The 20,000-nt window shown below is 44.3% G+C and overlaps 1 protein-coding gene and 1 pseudogene across 4 annotated transcripts in view; both read right to left on the minus strand.

Moving 5' to 3' along the window:
• Positions 1–20,000, minus strand: part of LOC137631547 (phospholysine phosphohistidine inorganic pyrophosphate phosphatase-like) — a 197,866-nt gene that overhangs the window by 4,575 nt on the left and 173,291 nt on the right. For all 4 annotated transcript variants that reach the window (XM_068363333.1, XM_068363334.1, XM_068363342.1 and 1 more), the window contains exons 3-4: positions 9,655–9,881; positions 4,663–4,871 (exon numbers count right to left, since the gene is read on the minus strand). In XM_068363333.1, coding sequence (XP_068219434.1) covers positions 4,663–4,871; positions 9,655–9,881 — 436 coding nt within the window. The remainder of the gene's footprint in view (positions 1–4,662; positions 4,872–9,654; positions 9,882–20,000) is intronic.
• On the minus strand, positions 15,824–15,941 carry LOC137632081 (5S ribosomal RNA; annotated as a pseudogene).

A 20,000-nucleotide genomic window follows, 5' to 3' on the forward strand; every position in this document is an offset into this window, starting at 1 on the left:
TTGGGTGGATGGATGGAGTGAAGGAAGCTCTGGGTGATAGGAGGATAGATGTGAGAGAGGCAAGAGAGCGTGCTAGAAATAGGAATGAATGGCGAGCGATTGTGATGCAGTTCCGGTAGGCCCTGCTGCTGCCTCCGATGCCTTAGATGACCGCGGAGGTAGCAGCAGTAGGGGATTCAGCATTATGAAGCTTCATCTGTGGTGGATAATGTGGGAGGGTGGGCTGTGGCACCCTAGCAGTACCAGTTGAACTCGGTTGAGTCCCTTGTTAGGCTGGAGGAACGTAGAGAGTAGAGGTCCCCTTTTTTGTTTTTGTTTCATTTGTTGATGTCGGCTACCCCCCAAAATTGGGGGAAGTGCCTTGGTATATGTATGTATGTATTTATTAGAGCACAATGGAATGATAAATGGAAAATAATGAGTAGTTGGAAAAGTGTATGGTAGAGTACTAATTAATAGGATTAAGGATAAAACAGACAATGCAATCTTAGAAGTATAAGGTGGTTTTAGAAGAGGTATGGATGTATGAATCAGATTTTTACAGCTAGGCAGTTATGCAAGAAATAATTAGCAAAAGGCAAGTTGGTGTATGAGTTTTGGAAAAAGCATGTGATATAGTTGATAGGGAAGTGATGTGGAATGTGATGAGGTTATATGGAATTGGTGAAAGGTTGTTGCAAGCAGTGGAGAGTTTCTACATAGGCAGTAAAGCATGTGTTAGGATAGGAAATGGGGTGAGTGAGTGGTTTCCAGTGAGAGTGGGGCTGAGACAGGGATGTGTAATGTCGCTGTGGTTGTTCAATTGGTTTGTTGATGGAGTGGTGAGAGAGGTGAATGCTCGAGTGCTTGGTCAAGGATTGAAACTGATAGACGAAAGTGATCATGAATGGGAAGTAAATCAGTTGTTGTTTGCAGATGATTCTGTACTGGTTGCAGACTCGAAAGAGAAGCTTGGTCGATGAGTGACAGAGTTTGGAAGGGTGTATGAGAGAAGGAAGTTGAGAGTTAATGTGGGTAAGAGTACGGTTGTGAGATGCACGAGAAGGGAGGGTGGTGCGAGGTTGAATGTCATGTTGAATGGAGAATTACTTGAAGATCAATTTAAGTAGTGGAAGGTGTACATCAGAGAGTGAATGAAGGATGTAAAGTGTTGGGGGCAGTGAAGAGAATGGTAAAGAATAGAGGGTTAGGCATGAATGTAAAGAGTTCTGCAAGAGAAAGTGATTGTACCAACTGTGATCTATGGATCAGAGTAGTGGGGAATGAAAGTGACGGAGAGACAGAAATTGAATGTGTTCTGAGAAGTATGGCTGGTGTATCTCGCTTAGATAAGGTTAGGAACGAAGTAGTGAGGGTGAGAACGGGTGTAAGAAATTATTTAGCAGCTAGAGTGGATATGAATGTGTTGAGGTGGTTTGGCCATGTAGAGAAAATGGAAAGTGATTGTCTGCTAAAGAAGCTACTGAATGCAGGAGTTGATGGGAGAAGTTCAAGAAGAAGCCCAAAGTTTGGGTGGATGGATGGAGTGAAGAAAGCTCTTTTTGATAGGAGAATAGATGTGAGAGAGGCAAATGAGTGTGCTAGAAATAGGAATGAATGGCGAGCGATTGTGACGCAGTTTTGGCAGGCCCTGCTGCTTCCTCCAGTCGCCTTGGTGACGGCAAAGGTAGCAGCAGTAGGGGGATTCGCCGTATGAAACTTCATTTGTGGTGGATAACGGGGGAGGGTGGACTGTGGCACCCTAGCAGTACCAGCCAAAATTGGCTGAATCCCTCATCAAGCTGGGAGGAGGGTAGAGAGGCAAAGTCCTTTTTTGGTTGTCGGCTACCCCCAAAAATTGGGGGAAGTGCCTAGGTAAATAGGTGGTTACTCTATGTTTCGACGATGGGAATAAGATTACTAGGTAATGAACCGATAGGAAAACACTATTTGCCACTTGCCTTCCTCCTGAAATATGATGTCATCGGACGTTTGCATTGAAAAGAACTCGGCAAAGTATAACTTGCAAAATATGTAAATCCATTCTCTATTTTTCCTACTCAGGAAAAGTATTTCATTTTTATATCGTAAAAGAAAATATGTCCTGTCAGTGTACTTTTATTAGATAAATATCATCCTAGTTATAGTCAAATTTACATTAGTTTTAAACCAATACAGACACATTAAATACTTTTTATCATTACTCGATGTTTTGATTATGGGACTACTAATATTAATCGATAGCCTATTGAAAGGAAACCCTTCGATTTGCCCGTTCTTTATAGGCGGCTTTGCCACAAATGTGACATCACCAGACATGATACAGTATGAACTCTAAAGATATCAAAACTTTTCTTAATAAATTTTTTATTTAAAATGGATACTGTATATTATCAATGAAATAAAATACTAACTTACCGATATAAATTAATTTTTATACAAGAAAATTTATTATTTCTAAGGAGTTGTCCTATTAGTGTACTACTTGTGACACCATCACAATGAAAAAAAAAAATGGTTGTAAAGTTGAAGTCATAACTTGACGACTACCTGTATAGCGTGCACAAACCATGTTACGTGAATGCTCTGGTGAATATTCTTCACCAGATGATGGCAACATTATATGTTCACAACTGTAGTTCAGAGGGTGTGCTTGCTCATGCGGGAATGTTACCAAGAGGTGACTGGATGTACTCTAGATCTTTTATGGATAGGAAAGTCCTGGGGCACATGCACGCGATTATAAGTTCTTCATCGTAAAGGTGTGAACCCTGCGCGATTTGCATGTGTGCCTTAACACAAAAGCTAGAATGAGTATCAACCTCATGATAGCATTCATCTTTCAAGAAGTGGGTATGCTCTGGGATGATGAGCAAGAAACATAGAACGTGTGTGAGGTTGAGGATCAACCTCAAGAACTAACTCTTCTTTAGGGACGTAATTACACTAGAGTGAGCTCATGTGAGAAAATGAGGATCCAAGAGTTCTACCTCTTCTTCTGATGCATTAGTAAGCCATGAAGCTTGTGCATGTGCGTGAGGAACTACTTCAAGATCTAGAGCTTCGTTTGAGGCACAAGAGCGCAGGCAAGGCTACACCACGAGATCTAACTTCATTAGAAGCAAAAGTGCACTCTGGGGCAAGCACTATCACGAGGTTCAACCCCATGTGAAAATTCTATATCCGAGGGAACGATACACTTTTGTAGGCAAGCGTGCCTTAGAGGGTACACAAGAAAGAGGAGTAGTGTCATCATAAAACTCTTTTCACTGAAGAGTGAGTGTGCTTTTTGCTGTTAACCAAGCTTAAGGTCTGCCATCACAAGAACCTGTGCTCCAAAACTGTTTTGGGGGCAATCTAACAAGCAAGCAAGCAATGTCAACTAGGGACTATTCCTGGTGGCACAAATTTCACTTGTGTGAATGGTAAGCCACTGGTTAGGCAAAGGAGAAGCACTACTGTTTCACCAATGGGAGGTGGATAACAGGTAGCCTCCTGTGAGACCGATTCCTAAGGAAAGATCGTAATGACCTTGGGAGGGGAAAGGGGACGCAACTGCCTGTTCCTTAACTAGTCGTTGTCATATGGGTGACGGAGCTACTTAAGGTGACAACCTATCATCAACTGTACCTACAGTAGTCAGAGCCAGGCTTCAAGGGGTCACATTAGGCACTGCTTCTGCAGCAGCAGCAGAAGTGGAAGCCACGTGAGACTGTGAAGTCCCAGTGAGTACTTGCCGCAGCTTTTTCATGGACAAAACGCCTCAAGCCTAAAATAACTTTAAGAGTCAAGGATTTGGCTAAGACAATGCCAGGTTGCAGGATTACCTGATCCATTGGGGGAAATCAGGAACAACCCCTTCAGACTGATAGCAAATACAGATGACTTAGGTCGTTCTGCCTCCCCCGGGTGGAATACAAAGAAGGCTCAAGGGCAAAATAAGAGGATACCGGATTTCTTCAACCTCGAGGGAGGCCCCTGATGGTGAAGAATTACAATCTGCTTTCTTCCAACTCTTGCCATATTGAACCCACTGCAGCGATGCCCATTCATTACATCCTTACAGGGGAAAGACCACACGCAGGACACAAGGAATGGGGGTCAATGTTACTCCAGTTTATGAAGATAACATTTTTGCCCAGTGACTAGTACAGGGCTGCATGCCTACACACTGCTTCGCCATTTTGAGAACAGCTAACACACTGTAAATAGAAAGAGAAAATATTGAAGCAGCTATGTTAGGGAGACCGAAATGTGACGAACTGGCGTACTGACAGGTGGAATTACCTGCCAGTAACTACCGAAACCTCTTTAACAGCTGTTTCTAGCTTCGCTGAAATCATGCTCTTATTAAAGGCCATGGGTTTATATCTGTGTAAGAACAAATAATTGTGGGGTAACTGTAGACTATGTTAATCTTCCCTATCTGTACATTTGGCTTTAGTCATACCCCCGTTGGATATACAGTATAATATCTGTATGGGAGGGATTACTGTAAATGTATTATTTATATTTTGTATCACTCCTCCCGTCACTTATAAATTCAATATATTTGTATAATTAAATAAAGTTGAGTAATTTAAAAGTATTAAGCTATTATTGTAAAACATAAAATATGAAAAGTCTGCATATTTCTAACTTACAAGTAATAGACATGGCACATGCATAAATTCATAATCTTACTTCATCTCCTTTGATCAGTTCCTTATTGAGGCGTTGTGCACATTCTTCCAGACTATGATTGAGCAGTATATACTCTTCCATATTATACTTAAGGGTAGCTAAACATGGAATGGCATGTGCTACTTCATCTGCAAAAAAACAGCATTTCTCTGGAACGCAAGCAGCAAGTATTCCTGATGCAGTTGCAGGTCCTATGCCTTTAAGGACAACTGTAAATAAAGTATTACAGTATAAGTAAATTAAAACCTTCGATATTTATTTCAGTGTATGATAAACATCAATACCAGTTTCCAAACAAAAAGGCTGAATTAGCAAAAGTAAAAATATTTATAAAGCATCAATACCATTGTTTAAAAAAGGCTCAATTAGCAAAGTAAAATTATCTATAAAAGTTCAGTAAATGTATAATAATTTGATATCAGGTGTAAGCAGTAATAGACAAAGTCAAAAAGCCAAAATGTGTGGGTATGGCATTCAAATCCTACAAAATAAAACTAATTAACTTACGCACTGTACGGGATATCATTGCTGTAAGTTTATTGTAAAACACCGACCACAATTTATTCCCAATAATCACTATCATAGTGATACAACTACAGCACAGATTAACAATTGTAAAAAAAAATTATCAAATATTAAAAGTAACTTGTGTTTTTCCTAAACAAACAAAGCTAAGTCCTTTAATAGGAGTTCAACTTCAGCTAAGCTGGAACGGCATTTTCAGCGAGGAAAACATAGTTGCCTGGCTAGTGAAGGGTAGGTCCCACCCACCTGTCCGATAGAGCAACCCTCACTTTGACCTTAACGTATTGGTTGAGGCAAGCAGTGTAACTTAACTCTCTGGTCACCCCAGCCATGACAAAATTGCTGTCAGGCTCATGAGTTTTGGTCAGGGAACAATAACATCATGCGTCAACCTACTTATTTAGAAGTTTTGTAGCATAACTAACAAAAGAGTAAAGATAGAAATGAACGGAACATTGCAATAGAAAGCTGAATAAATTTTCTATATAGTACTCTCGGTTACATGAACAGATGACCACAGAGTGAATCATCCGACCCTCAGGATTTTGAACAAATTTGTGATTTGTTCCTACACGAATACAAACCATCGTCCTTTAACAGGAAACTCATCTTTAGAAGGGCAGAAGCCCTTATAACCGACTGTTAATTAACCCAGAAAAGGTCAATACTGTATACTTTTGTCCTTAAGACGAGCAAAAGTCATGACACGTTAATCCCCTAACTACTGTACAAGGCATCAGATTCCCCTCAGTAGATGCATACCCACCGTCGGACATACTGTACATGCACACATTCTATGAGAACCTATGTCTCCATGTTTATTTGTTTTACTGCTGATCATGGAACACATGCATCAAACCTGCTTTTTTATTATATTTTTGAAGAATGGCTGCAGAGTAATAGTGTAGAGAAGTATGAAAAATATAGAGAGAAAAATGTGGAAGTAAAGCGCAAGGTACGTGAGGCAAAGAGGGCAGCTGACCTGAGGTGGGGTCAGGGACTGGGTCAGTCATATGAAGAGAATAAGAAGAAGTTTTGGAAAGAAGTGAAGAGAGTAAGGAAGGCTGGCTCAAGAATTGAAGAGACGGTGAAAGATGGAAATGGAAGGTTGTTAAAAGGAGAGGAAGCAAGGAAAAGATGGGAGGAATATTTTGAAAGTTTACTGAATGTTGAGGATAATAGGGAGGCAGATATAATTGCTGTTGCAGGTGTTGAGGTGCCAGAGATGGGAGATGAGAATGAGAGAGAGATTACAATAGATGAAGTGAGGAGAGCACTAGATGAAACGAGAGTAGGAAAAGCATCTGGTATGGATGGTGTGAGAGCTGAGATGTTGAAGGAAGGGGGTGTGACTGTACTTGAATGGTTGATGAGATTGTTCAATATGTGTTTTGTGTTGTCAATGGTACCAGTAGATTGGGTTTCTGCATGTATTGTACCACTATATAAGGGTAAGGGAGATGTGCATGAGTGTTGTAATTCAAGAGGTATTAGTTTGTTAAGCATAGTTGGAAAAGTGTATGGTAGAGTAATGATTAATAGGATCAAGGATAAAACAGAGAATGCAATCTTAGAAATACAGGGTGGTTTTAGAAGAGGTAGGGGTTGTATGAATCAGATTTTTACAGTAAGGCAGATATGCGAGAAATATTTAGCAAAAGGTAAGGGGGTGTATGTTGCGTTTATGGATCTGGAGAAAGCGTATGATAGAGTTGATAGGGAAGCAATGTGGAATGTGATGAGGTTATATGGAGTTGGTGGAAGGTTGTTGCAAGCAGTGAAAAGTTTCTACAAAGGTAGTAAAGTATGTGTTAGAATAGGAAATGAAGTGAGTGATTGGTTTCCGGTGAGAGTGGGGCTGAGACAGGGATGTGTGATGTCACCGTGGTTGTTTGACTTGTATGTTGATGGAGTGGTGAGAGAGGTGAATGCTCGAGTGCTTGGACGAGGATTAAAACTGGTAGACGAGAATGACCATGAATGGGAGGTAAATCAGTTGTTGTTTGCGGATGATACTGTACTGGTTGCAGACACAGAAGAGAAGCTTGGCCGATTAGTGACAGAATTTGGAAGAGTGTGTGAGAGAAGGAAGTTGAGAGTTAATGTGGGTAAGAGTAAGGTTATGAGATGTACAAGAAGGGAAGGTGGTGCAAGGTTGAATGTCATGTTGAATGGAGAGTTACTTGAGGAGGTGGATCAGTTTAAGTACTTGGGGTTTGTTGTTGCAGCAAATGGTGGAGTGGAAGCAGATTTACGTCAGAGAGTGAATGAAGGTTGCAAAGTGTTGGGGGCAGTTATGGGAGTAGTAAAAAATAGAGGGTTGGCCATTAATGTAAAAAGAGTTCTATATGAGAAAGTGATTGTACCAACTGTGATGTATGGATCGGAGTTGTGGGTAATGAAAGTGACGGAGAGACAGAAATTGAATGTGTTTGAGATGAAGTGTCTAAGGAGTATTGCTGGTGTATCTTGAGTAGATAGGGTTAGGAACGAAGTGGTGAGAGTGAGAACGGGTGTAAGAAATGAGTTAGCAGCTAGAGTGGATATGAATGTGTTGAGGTGGTTTGGCCATGTTGAGAGAATGGAAAATGGCTGTCTGCTAAAGAAGGTGATGAATGCAAGAGTTGATGGGAGAAGTACAAGAGGAAGGCCAAGGTTTGGGTGGATGGATGGTGTGAAGGAAGCTCTGGGTGATAGGAGGATAGATGTGAGAGAGGCAAGAGAGCGTGCTAGAAATAGGAATGAATGGCGAGCGATTGTGATGCAGTTCCGGTAGGCCCTGCTGCTGCCTCCGATGCCTTAGATGATCGCGGAGGTAGCAGCAATAGGGGATTCAGCATTATGAAGCTTCATCTGTGGTGGATAATGTGGGAGGGTGCGCTGTGGCACCCTAGCAGTACCAGCTGAACTCGGTTGAGTCCCTTGTTAGGCTGAACGAACGTAGAGAGTAGAGGTCCCCTTTTTTGTTTTGTTTCATTGTTGATGTCGGCTACCCCCCAAAATTGGGGGAAGTGCCTTGGTATATGTATGTATGTATAATTAACAGATAACTACAGCACCAATGTACATTTCCTTCAAAAAAAATATTTCTATTAATTGTCAAGTGATTATAGAAAAATTATTCAGAAATTTGTTCTATTGCTGTTCTATTTTTTTTATAACGACCTAGTCTATATAAACAAAGAAACACCAAACCTTAAGATATTAGGTGAGGTTAGGCTAGCATCTATACCATTGTCCTCAACAAAAAGAAGAAAAAAGCCAATAAAGTACTGTATCAAAAACAACTTATGTAATAACTATGGAATCCATTCGGCCAGATGGATTATCTTCTATATTTTTAAACTATAAAAAATCCAATTTACATTATTGGACAAAGAAACTACATTATTAATAACCCCAAAATCACTCTTTATCACAAACAGCTGGGATGACTTCTGAATAGAATTGTTAAATTCTGGGCTGCCAATATAGCAAAATTCAGTGCCCTCAACTAAGTTTGACAAATCACTTGTCTTACCCAAATATCTGCTCTTAAGCTTTGCATCTCTTTCTCATACCCAATACTTGACTAATTTAAGATATTCATTCATCTCGGCATCATAATGATCTACACAATAAGGGCAATGAATAACTAATGAACAATTGGTGTCCCTGCATGAACCACATCAAACGATTAACTGTATTCAGATATAACTTATTTATCTTGCATTTAAGATCATATTTAGATAAATTACCAAGAAAAAACAAATCTGAGTAATGATTGATTGAATACTGTATACGGATTTGGGCTATATGGATAAGTGCTGGGGTCTATGAAGAACATTCAGCACCAAAGTGCTTCTAAGGTAAAACCCAAATTAGACCGACGTAAATGTTAAAAAGGGTTGGACAGCAAAAGGAAAGAACTAGAGCAAGAACAGAGGTAAAGTAAAGGGATGTAAAACAAGTGCTACTAAGGGCTGAAGGGACACAGTAAAGACCCTCAAGTAATCCATACAGTGCACCAAAAGACGTGCACTAACCCTCTATGGGGCTTAGTAATATTGGAACAATTATAAAAACATCAACAGGTGTAAACCAAAATCATGGTCTGAAAGTCATGATCTAGATGTTACTGTTACAGTATGCACAATAAAATCAGTCATGTTTTTTGTTGGTGCACCCTATGGCCCAGTTTCCCTTCACTTACCTATCAGGAATTGGCATCACAGCAGCTCCACAGAGTAGGTAGATGGCATTGAGAAATATTTTATAATTCTTATTTCTTTAATGAAGTCATGAAGTTTGCACTCATGAAATATTAGCCTATGATTTGAGGGTAAGATTTATAGATATAAATAACTTTCTTCACTTTCTTCATGCTCTCCTGGCTTTCTGCACTAATGATAAGCAAAAAGGGTATGTACAATAATTAAAACTACAAAAAATTAGAAAATTAGAAAACTACACAGTATTAAAACTTACCTAATTCCTTAACAGCATCCTTGACTTTATCTTTTAATGCTAGCTTGATTCCTTTTTGAGAAGCAGTCTTCACAAGTTCCTCACTATTAGAGCCAGCTAATTCCACTAAGCGTGGTCGAAATTTACCGCGAGAAAGTTTCCACTTCATAAGGCGTACCAACTCTTCCTTTGTTATATGTGGTGGGGACCTTGCCATTGCCACCTTACCAAGTTCTCCTTGATACCACCTGTGTAATATCATAATCAATATTAGCCAACATTCTTAAACATCACATCCTTAGGTAAAAATCTCAATACAGTATTTGCACTACAGACAACTACTAAACAATTATAGTATCCCACTTGAAATTTTCCTCTTAGAGAAAGGTCAACAAATCTCATGCTTCACCATCCAGAAGTATGCATGCTAGAGACTGGTCACCAATGAGGCTGAAAAACATTTTTACAAGAACCCTACCAACAATATTGGTTTTTTCTTAAATTACCATTTTACCTTTTTTCACAGAATATAATCTTTTTTATTCATTAAGACTTCTTCACACAACTTGAAAGTTATGACAACCAGATTTAGGTTTTCCTGTCTACTAACAAAGAACAGTATTTTATCTAAGATATATAATTCTCACCTGCAAGGATGTTTCAGCAGACAAAGCTGTATGGATAAGACAGTATATAAAATGAGTTGCTTCTACTTCGTAACCTTTCTAAAGAACCATGACTTCAACAATTGTAAATGCAATTATCCAGAGATTTCAACCTAAATTTTCTAATTTATTTTTATTTAATTTAAAGCATACACCTAAAGTGAAGGTCCATGAGCATTGTATAAACCTTCTTCCTCCATCTTTATATACTTGTACTTCCTGGATACCAGGATCTTTCCTTTCAAAATACAGTATTTCTTTCATGTCATCTAACAAGCCCTTTCTAGGCCTCTCTCTCCTCCCTCCGAACTCCTCTTGAATTACAGAATTTACATAAACCAATCCTAAATAAAAACATTGACCTATCATTTCACTAATTGTACCATTTAGCCACTCCTATGATGGATGATTTGAATAGCAAAAGCAGAAATGTAGGACTGAAAATTAATGAGTAAAACTAAAATAGTCTTCAATGAAAATGCAAACTACAAATAAGGGTTATGGACGAATCTCTAGAGATTGTTAATGAACGCGCATACAGTACTGTACTTAAAACAGGCAGTGTTTCCCCAGGACATGAACCCAAAATTAAATGAAGGGTAAGCATGGGATGGAGACCTTTTGGTAAACAAAATGAGATTATGAAAAGTAAAATGCCACTTTCTTTAAAAAAAAAAAAAATCATTTAATCAGATAGTTCCAGTATTAACTTGTGCATTAGAAACTTGGAGCCTTACTAAAGTCTTAGAACATAAGCTAGTTACAACTCAAAGAGCTATGGATAGAATAATCTATGAGATTAACACTAAAAGACAGAAAAAGAGCAACATAGGTAGAGAGCAAACTAAAGTAGAGGATATTCTAATAATTGAGAAAAGGAAATAAGACATGGGCAGGCCAGATACAATTATGAGAATGGCAATTAATAGATGGACATTAAAAATAACAAAATAGGTCCCTAGAGATTGCAAAAGAAGCAGGGGAAGGAAGAGAAGACTATGGATTAACAAACTACAAAGATTTGCTGGAATAAACTGGCATAGAAATACCATAAAGAGACGAGAGCGAAAGGACATGTCTGAGGCCTTTGTTCTACAGTGGACTAGTAATGTCTGATTATGATTGTGGTATAATGCCATAAATTTCCAATCCTCTTCAATCCTATATATAAGAATTGGTTCAACAACCACTTCATACAATCCTGGTTTGGCCTATAACAAAAATGCAATTATTTATAATCTTTTGTGCTTCAGCTATTCTATGAGTTGCCTCTTCCCTTATCCTGTTACCATCGGTCATATTTAATCCAAAATATTTAAATAAATCAATAGCTTTCATTTTTCCCTTAAACATAAAATATATTTCTTCATTCTCCTGGTTTTCAAACACTTATAACCCTTTTACTAGTCTCTATAGTTTCCATCAAGTCAAATGCATAAGGGTGGTCCTTGGGTTACGAAGAAGATACATTCCTACACTGAACTTTGAATAGGATTTCGAGATAAGTTAGAACACATCTAATCAGTTTTGATGACACCTCTTACCCTATTGCAGTACTGTATGCCTTACTCAGAAGACGGCACTCCACCTCGTCATCGCAGTTGAACACATTCCGAGATTTGAACTCGGGTATTTTTATGGGAATAGTTTCCTTCCTTGGTAGTTACACACTTGCGTGAGTTGTTATCACTTACTCTCTGGAATATTAGCAAGGGAATAGGAGAGATTGGATTTTCTTACACACACATTTAAGGTATTTGCGCATTACGCGCCAAGATGAGTAATCCTGCAGAGCATGCTCATGATCTTCGAATTCGCACTATCCGGGGAACACGAATCAATTCTCTTAATGAAGAACATTCTAAAGTTGGCGTGCGCGTGTTCATAGGATTAGGTATTTCATTAAAAGCTTGCGTGCTAGTGTTGGAAGGATGTGATTTCAGTACAGCATTGTAAGAAGAACATCACATAATTAAGACCTTTGTGAAAGCAAAAATGTAAACTCAGGAACAGATTAATATCTTCAGCATATCTATTTATAGACTTTTGCATAGTTAAAAACATTTAGATAATGAGTTATAGAAATTGGGCAGTAATTACCAGGGCTAGAGCTACCACAAAAACATTTGCCTTATGAAATAACATAGCCAATACTCCAACAAATGCAAAAAGAACCTCTTCTTGCAAAATTGTGAAAAAAAAACAACTACCGGTAATCCTATTCTTGCCCTACTTATCTCTCGGTTAAATGTCTTACTTTCTCATTCAAAACCACACCAATATGCAAGAGGATATAGTCGACATGTAGGCGTAGGAAAAATGACAAATTCGGAGATAATTTGTGTTTTTCCTAACCATACAAACCTTAGCTATTTATATTGGGTTTACCTTTTAGCGTAGCTGAAATGGCGAGCCATTAGAATTTAACGAGGGTGTATTACCCCCGCGCTAGTTAGCGGGGGGTAGGGGAGTGGTAGCTAGCTACCCCTCCCCCCCTCACACACCGGTGAACTGCTTCACTTCACTTAGAGGTAGGACTTGTCTTGGGGGACAGGGCTGGCGGGCAAATATGTGTAAATAGCAAGGTTTGTATGGTTAGGAAAAATACAAATTATCTCCGAATTTGTCATTTGTTCCGTAACCGAAATACAAACCACGCTATTTACAAAGGGTGACTTACCCCTTAGGAAGGGTGGAAAGTCCCCAGCCATACTGGCTTTGGCTTTACCCGGGGACTCAAAATCCGAGTGAGTCGCACTCGAGAAAAGGAGTCCCTGCACCTCACAAGGTCCTTGCTCCGCAAGGAAACGTGTTTAAAGGTTTAAAGGTTTAAAGGTCGCTCATGAATGGCAGAAGCAAGGGACAGTGACATTGCCCTATCAAGCAGGACAATGTCCTAGAGACTGACCATATATTATATGATCAGCGCCCAAGCCTCCTCTCCACCCAAGCTAGGACCAGGGAGGGCCAGGCAGTGGCTGCTGATGACTCAGCAGATAGACCTATAGGCTCCCCCAAACCCCCCAACCTTAGCTCACAAGGATGGTAAAGTTGCAGACACTAATGACACTAACGAGTCTGAGCGGGACTCGAACCCCCGACTGGCAAATACCAGGCAGAGACGTTACCAATCAGGCCACAGCAACCGTGTGTGAAGGAAGAAGTGTGACCCGTCCTAGGCAGTTGACCTGGAGTTCCAGAAGGAACTCTGGGTTAGGACGTTCCCAATACCACCTCGTCAGGGTATGGGGGACGCGACAGTATGACTCAATACTCGGAACACAAGGAAGCATGGTTTACCTGCAGAGGTTTGAGGTCAGCTATGCAGAGACCAGGATGCTGCTTCCCCAGTAGAGGGGACGATGAAGAAAGAAGTAAGGGCCAGACATACTTCTTTCGTTCATGCAGACTAAAACCTGATAACAATGCCCCCAACCTTCTGCTACCTGTCCAAAAAGGAGCCTGAGGTTAGACCAGCTGTTGTGTAGCCACCACAGAGCGATAGAAACGTATCGATACTCCTGTGGGTCACGTCCTGCAGGAAGCGGGCTGCGAAGGTCATTAGACGCTTCCAGACTCCAGCTTGTAGCACCTGCGTCACAGAGGAGTTCTACTCGAAGGCGAGGGACGTTGCGATGTATCCGACATCGTGCTGTAGGGCGACGTGATGGAGGAGGGTCTGGATTCAGGTCGAGATGAATGTCCTTGAGTCCGAGCTGAAGAGGTATACTGGAGACTCTCCCCTGTGTCCTTCCTGTGCTCCCAACCCGGCTGCACGTGAGGACAAACTGCAGCTGTTCCCAAGGATAACCCCTCGATTCCTTTACTGGCAAGAAAGAGAAGGTGTGGGTCATCTGATACAGAATGGTGACTCGAAATCTTGAAGGAGTTGGACCGAAGGGCCGGGACCCCAAGATTCTGAGTCTAGCAAACAACTCAGGAGCGAACCTGAATGTTGCCTTCCCCTATCCCTTAGAAAGGGCGGAGTCATATGAGACCAAGAAGATTGCTTACACACTGGCCGAGGCCAGAGTGAGTAGGAGCACCGTCCCCGAAGACGGAATACGATCAGAGGCCTGACGTAATGGTTCTTGAGAAGATCTCTTAAGGGACTAAAAAGTCCTTACCATGCTCCATGGAGGAGGTCTCACTCCGACTGGGGGCAGGGACGTTCGCAGCTTCGCATGAGCGAAGAAAGGTCCAGCGGGAAGGAAAAAAGTCTATTCCTTTCAGCCTGAAGGCCAGAGAAAGGCTGAGCGACAGGCTTCATTGCCGAGAGCGGAAAGGAGTTTCCTCCCGCCGAAAAGCAATAAGTCGTTATTGCTGGAGAAGAGGCCTCAAGGGAAGAGGTATCTCTCCCACGACACCAACCACAGAAGACTCTCCACTTCGCCTGGTAGACCCCTGCGGATGACTATCGCAGGTGACGCGACCTCCGCTCCGCGACTGTAGCGGGTTGTCTCTTCTTGAGGAGGCGGCGTAGTGTCTCCAGGCGCGAAGCCGAAGCCATGTTGTAGTGTGGTTGTTTGAGTGGCCTGTGCCGAGGGAGAAGCTCTCCCGGGAGTTCCGTCAGGGGATGCAGAAGGTCCGGAAACCGTTCCGCGTATAGTCACAGTGGAGCTCTCAGGGCCAATGAAAGGTTGACAGACAACCTGGTCTTGTTGAGACCCATTCTCAACAGACAACAATGGTGGGAAGACGCAGGCGTCGATGTTGTCCCACCATCATCGGAAAGCATTTTGCCAAAGAGTCTTGGGGTCTGAGACTGGGGGGATGAACAGCGGAAGCTTGAAGTTCCAGGCTGTCGCGATCAGGTCCCCCAGGCCAGGACTTGCTGGCTACTAAAGGCCAAAGACCCCCAGGTACCCTCTATCTACGAGGCTCTGCTCAGATAGTCGGAGAGAACATTCCTCTGCCCAGAATGAACGGGCCGATAGTGGTATAGAGAGGACCTCGGATCATCTCAGTATCTCCACTGCAATATGCGAAGGTATGAAAATGCGTCCCTTGCTGGTTGGAATACGCCAGTACCATGAAGTCGTCGAGCACGGAGCGACTCGGCAGGAACTGTAGGATCTGTAGAGGGGCCAGACTACGGCCCCTAAGCCTGTCTGAATGATGGAGAGGTATCCTTCAGGTCCTGACCATAGGCCTGAACCGGAACATGTGGCCCCCCCTTTTCTTTGACGAGTCCGAGAACAGCATCAAAATGTGGGGAAAGGACGAGAATATCCACTACCATCAAGAGGTTCCATAGGTCAACACCCATTGCAGGTCTAAACGATCCACTGGTCCCATAGGGGCCAGAAAGTCCGGTTAATCGTTGCTTTGATACCACCGGAACTTGGGCTGCCCCACAGGGAACTTATCCTGAGGCGACCGTTCGGGACTTTAGACGGGTCAATGAGGAAAAGAGACCCAGGAAACATTCCAAGGTAGGGCTGAAATCTCTGCTTGACTGAGAACAGGTACTGCGACTCTCCTCAGCCTTGCCACAGTCAACTGAAGGGAAGGCTCGGAGAAGGAGGCAACAGCATCTGGCGTACCCAGGCGGTCACCCATCCAAGTACTGACTAGCTCAACGTTGCTTAACTTCGCTGATCGGACGAGAAGCGGTGTTTCCAACGTGGTAAGGCCGTTGACTCAATATCATGGCTAGATACCCCAGATGTTGAGGCAGAAGTAGAGAAGGCTCCTAGCAAATTACCATGATCCCTCACTCATGGTAAGGACCCGGAAGCCTGTCCCGGCGTCGAAGAAGGTCGAACCCGAGCCTACCGGAGTTGACCAGACCTCCAAAAGGCTAAGGAGGCGGAAGCCTGCTTCTGAGCGGCCATGAGGAAAGCAGGGAGAGTTCTTTGGAGAAAATCCTGCGATGCCGCGGCGGGATCGCCACACCGCATCTTAAGTCTAGGCTGAATTCCAAGAGCTTCCTGGAAGATGGATGGAATGGAAACTGGAAGTACCCGTCATTCCGATCCAGGGCCTAAGGAGTCCTGCCGCCTCGTTACCAGTCTGATTGATTCTGCTGTCCCACGCTGGACTAAGTTTGTTCGACAAACTTGAACAGAGCTGAGAGGTCGACCACGGAATTCCCGTCTCAGACGCTTTCCTACGAGAAAGGATCGACTGAAGAAGCCGGGGGGTGAAGCCGTCGACGACCCTATGGAGGACCTTCTCCTAAGGCATGGATCAATCTGCCCAAACGGGCAAAACTCTTGCCGACCCCATGGCACAGAGGTTCAATGACACTGAATTCGATGACAGTGACGGAAAGATGGTAAGAGCGAGGCGCGATATCCTTGGCTGATCACGGAGATCGTGTAGGAATCGGCATCGGGAAGCTGTTATCCGGATGAGTAACCTTAGGCATCCTCCCAGCGTGAGACCTGCAAGGGGGAGTTGCCAATCCTAGAGTTTGTGAACTCTGCCGCTCCCTCTAGGATTATGCCCCCCAGGAGAGCTTCCCGTGCTACCTGTCCCTAACAGGAGGGGACTGCTATAGGACACCTTGTCTTAGCTGCCGTAGCCGGTCCGATAACTTAGGCCGACGAGGTTGAAAGAAGAGGCGCTGGAGGCCTGCAGGGTCTGGAAGAAAGCGCCTTGGAGGAGTGAAAACGGAAGTCGACTTCCTCCGCACAACCGCTGTCCATGTCTCTGTCCTTGGGCACAAACAAGCTCTTCCCAGGGATGGAAGTGTGTCTGAGCTTGTCGACATCCACGGATGAGACACTCGAGAGGAAGCCCTTGGACACTGCGTCTAGATGGTCCAACCTCGAGCTTGCCCGCAAGATCGAAACTTGGCGACGAAACGCCAAGGTGCTAGAGCCCGAGAGGAGGAAAGTACCCATGACCTTCCTGGAGCTTCCTTGTACAAAACCTCGGGTCACAACCGAGGAGGGAAAGGACCTGGTAAGCCCTCTCCACGAGATGGAGAAGAGGAAGGGGTAAACCAGTCACCCCTTGCCCTACGGAGAAATCTCGAACGGAAAGCTCCCTGGCAAGACCCTTCCAGGGAAAGAGCGACGGAACACCGACGGTCCGCGCGACGGAGTACCGTTGGTCCGCGCGACGGAGTACCGTTGGTCCGCGCGACGGAGTACCGTTGGTCCGCGCGACGGAGTACCGTTGGTCCGCGCGACGGAGGACCGTTGGTCCGCGCGACGGAGGACCGTTGGTCCGCGCGCGGGCTAACATTGGAGCGCATGTGCGTGGGCGCGGGCGCATGCGCACGGGCACGTGGACGCGCGGGTGAGCGCAGGCGGTCGGGAGACCGATGGCGCGTAGGCAGTGATGGCGCGTTAACGAGCGATGGCGCGTTAACGAGCGATGGCGCGTTAACGAGCGATGGCCCGTCTTGGCGAGCGATGGCCCGTGGGCGAGTGAAGGCGCGTTGGCAAGCGATGGCGCGTTGGCAAGCGATGGCGCATTGGCAAGCGACGGCGCGTTGGCGAGCGGTGGTGCGTTAACAAAACGCTAGCGCGCAGGCGAAGAATCGCGCGGGTGCGTAGGCGATCGCTAACGCGTAAGAGACTAGGGATGGTTAGCGCGCATCGCGCTAACAGAAGGTGTGCAGGGGCATCAGGAAGGTGAGCGCTGAAGCAAACTGTTAATCAGGCGATCCTGGACGGTCAGGAAAAACCGTTGGCGCCCATTGGTGCGTGGCAGGAAAGGGCGCGCAGATGTGCGCTGGCGATTGAAGAAAGCTGGCGCACAGTAGGACAGAAGTAAAGGTGAGCGCTGGCGAGCAGGAGGAAGATCTACGGCAAGACTCAGCTACCGGAGATCGCTACTGATGGTGTCCAGGGGAACTGACACGCGTGGCAGATCGATGGCGATCGTTGACGCGCAGGAGATCGCTGACGAGCAGGCGAACGTTGACGCGTCTGTGGTCGCTGGCGAGCAGAAGGCAACGCGTGGAATCCTGTGCGTAGAAGAAGAGTCCTTGTCCAAGACCTGAACCGAAGTTCTAGATTGCGCGGGCGAACGTGGGCGCGTAACAGGAACCAACAGGAACAGCAGAGATGATCATCAGGAGAGCGCTGGCGAACAGGAGAGTGCTAGCGATCAGGAAAACGCTGATGAGCAGGAGAGCGCCTGTGCGCTAACACTGAGCAGGAGAGCACCTGTGCGCTAACACTGAGAAGGAGAGAACACTGCAGAAGGGCGCGCAGGGGAACCCTGACACGCAAGGGAAGAACCCCCGTGGGAGGCAACCCTTTGCCCCGAAGGGACCGTTGTCCGTCGGGAGACCGATGTCCGTCGGAAGACCGTTGTCCGTCGGAAGACGAGGTCAGACTGCTGTCCATCTGCACCAGGGGCGGAAGGTCAAGAAGGAGGTGCAGGCTGCATACGGAGATTCAAAAAGGCGCCTCTTAGCACCCTTATAGGGAGATGGGAGGCCCTTACGACGTAGCGGACGGAGAGCCTTACGGCGAAGGCGGCCAACAGCAACAACAGCAGAAGAGTCCTCCGAAGAGGAGTCTCTATGAGTGTACTCTCTCGCGAACGAAAGAGAAACACTTCGTAGAAGAGACGGGTCAGCCAGTAACCTAAAAAGAGCAATCCTCCGAAGAGGGGCTCCTGCAGTTGCCCAGCTCCTTGAGCGTAACTGCAGGTGCGACTGCTCAGCACCAAGAGCATAGTCGCACGAAAAAAGGCAAGAGAAGAACCCCCACAGGGGAAAAACTCAAGCCTGGACAGGAAAACTTCCCCCGAAAGGAAAGTTCCCCACCCAAGGAGGCGAGCCTCCTGAGTGTTCTAAAATGAACTGGAGAGCTGCCAATCATCACGGGAGTACTTCCAGGAGAAGGAGACACGCCCCTGACGAAGATCTATAGGGGAGGCAGCAACAGCCGAATCCCCAGGCCTCAACAAGACAGCTCACTCCGTTGTCACATTACAGAAACGAACTAGATCGGTAACTGTGGAAAATAAAAACAAAAATCATTAGTTAACATTCATTCCCCCGGGAAGGCTCCGAAGAGGAATCCCGAGGGAAAGGACACAAGAATTACACAACAGACACGAGCCCTCACAACCACTTACACTCACGGAAGGAGAGCTGTAACCAAAACAGAATTATAACAATTATAATTATGTAACTATGTAATTATGTAATTTAAAAATGAACACTAAAGAAAGAACGAAAACCCCGAAAGGAATCGTTCTACAAAGCTTTAAAATCAACAAATACAATTAGATTCATAAACTAATTGAGAAAAAACGTACGGCATAGCAACCCCACCCACACGGGTAGGAAGCTACTCAGACGTAGTAAAAGTAACGTAGTAAAAGGGTGAACGACTTCAAGAGAGAGAGAGAGAAAGACCGTAGTCAAACTCGATCGCGACCCATGAAATTACACCATGGTGGCCTAACTGCCGAGGGCTCCACGGAGATATCGTACACTACACACACAAGCACAAACTCTGAAAAGGAAACTTACTGATTTCTATACTCAGATATATACATAAACACGAAAAAATTTTTACATATATATTGAGTAATAGAAAAGTAAGTGATTAAGTAAAGACAAACAATGGCTGCCAAGTAGACGAAGACAGGAACGTCTGTCCATCGTCCGAGCCAAAAGTGAAGTGGAGCAGTTCACCGGTGTGTGAGGGGGGAGGGGTAGCTAGCTACCACTCCCCTACCCCCCGCTAACTAGCGCGGGGGTAATACACCCTCGCTAAATTCTAA

The sequence above is a fragment of the Palaemon carinicauda genome, chromosome 40 (assembly GCF_036898095.1).
Source record: "Palaemon carinicauda isolate YSFRI2023 chromosome 40, ASM3689809v2, whole genome shotgun sequence".
Lineage (NCBI taxonomy): Eukaryota > Metazoa > Arthropoda > Malacostraca > Decapoda > Palaemonidae > Palaemon > Palaemon carinicauda.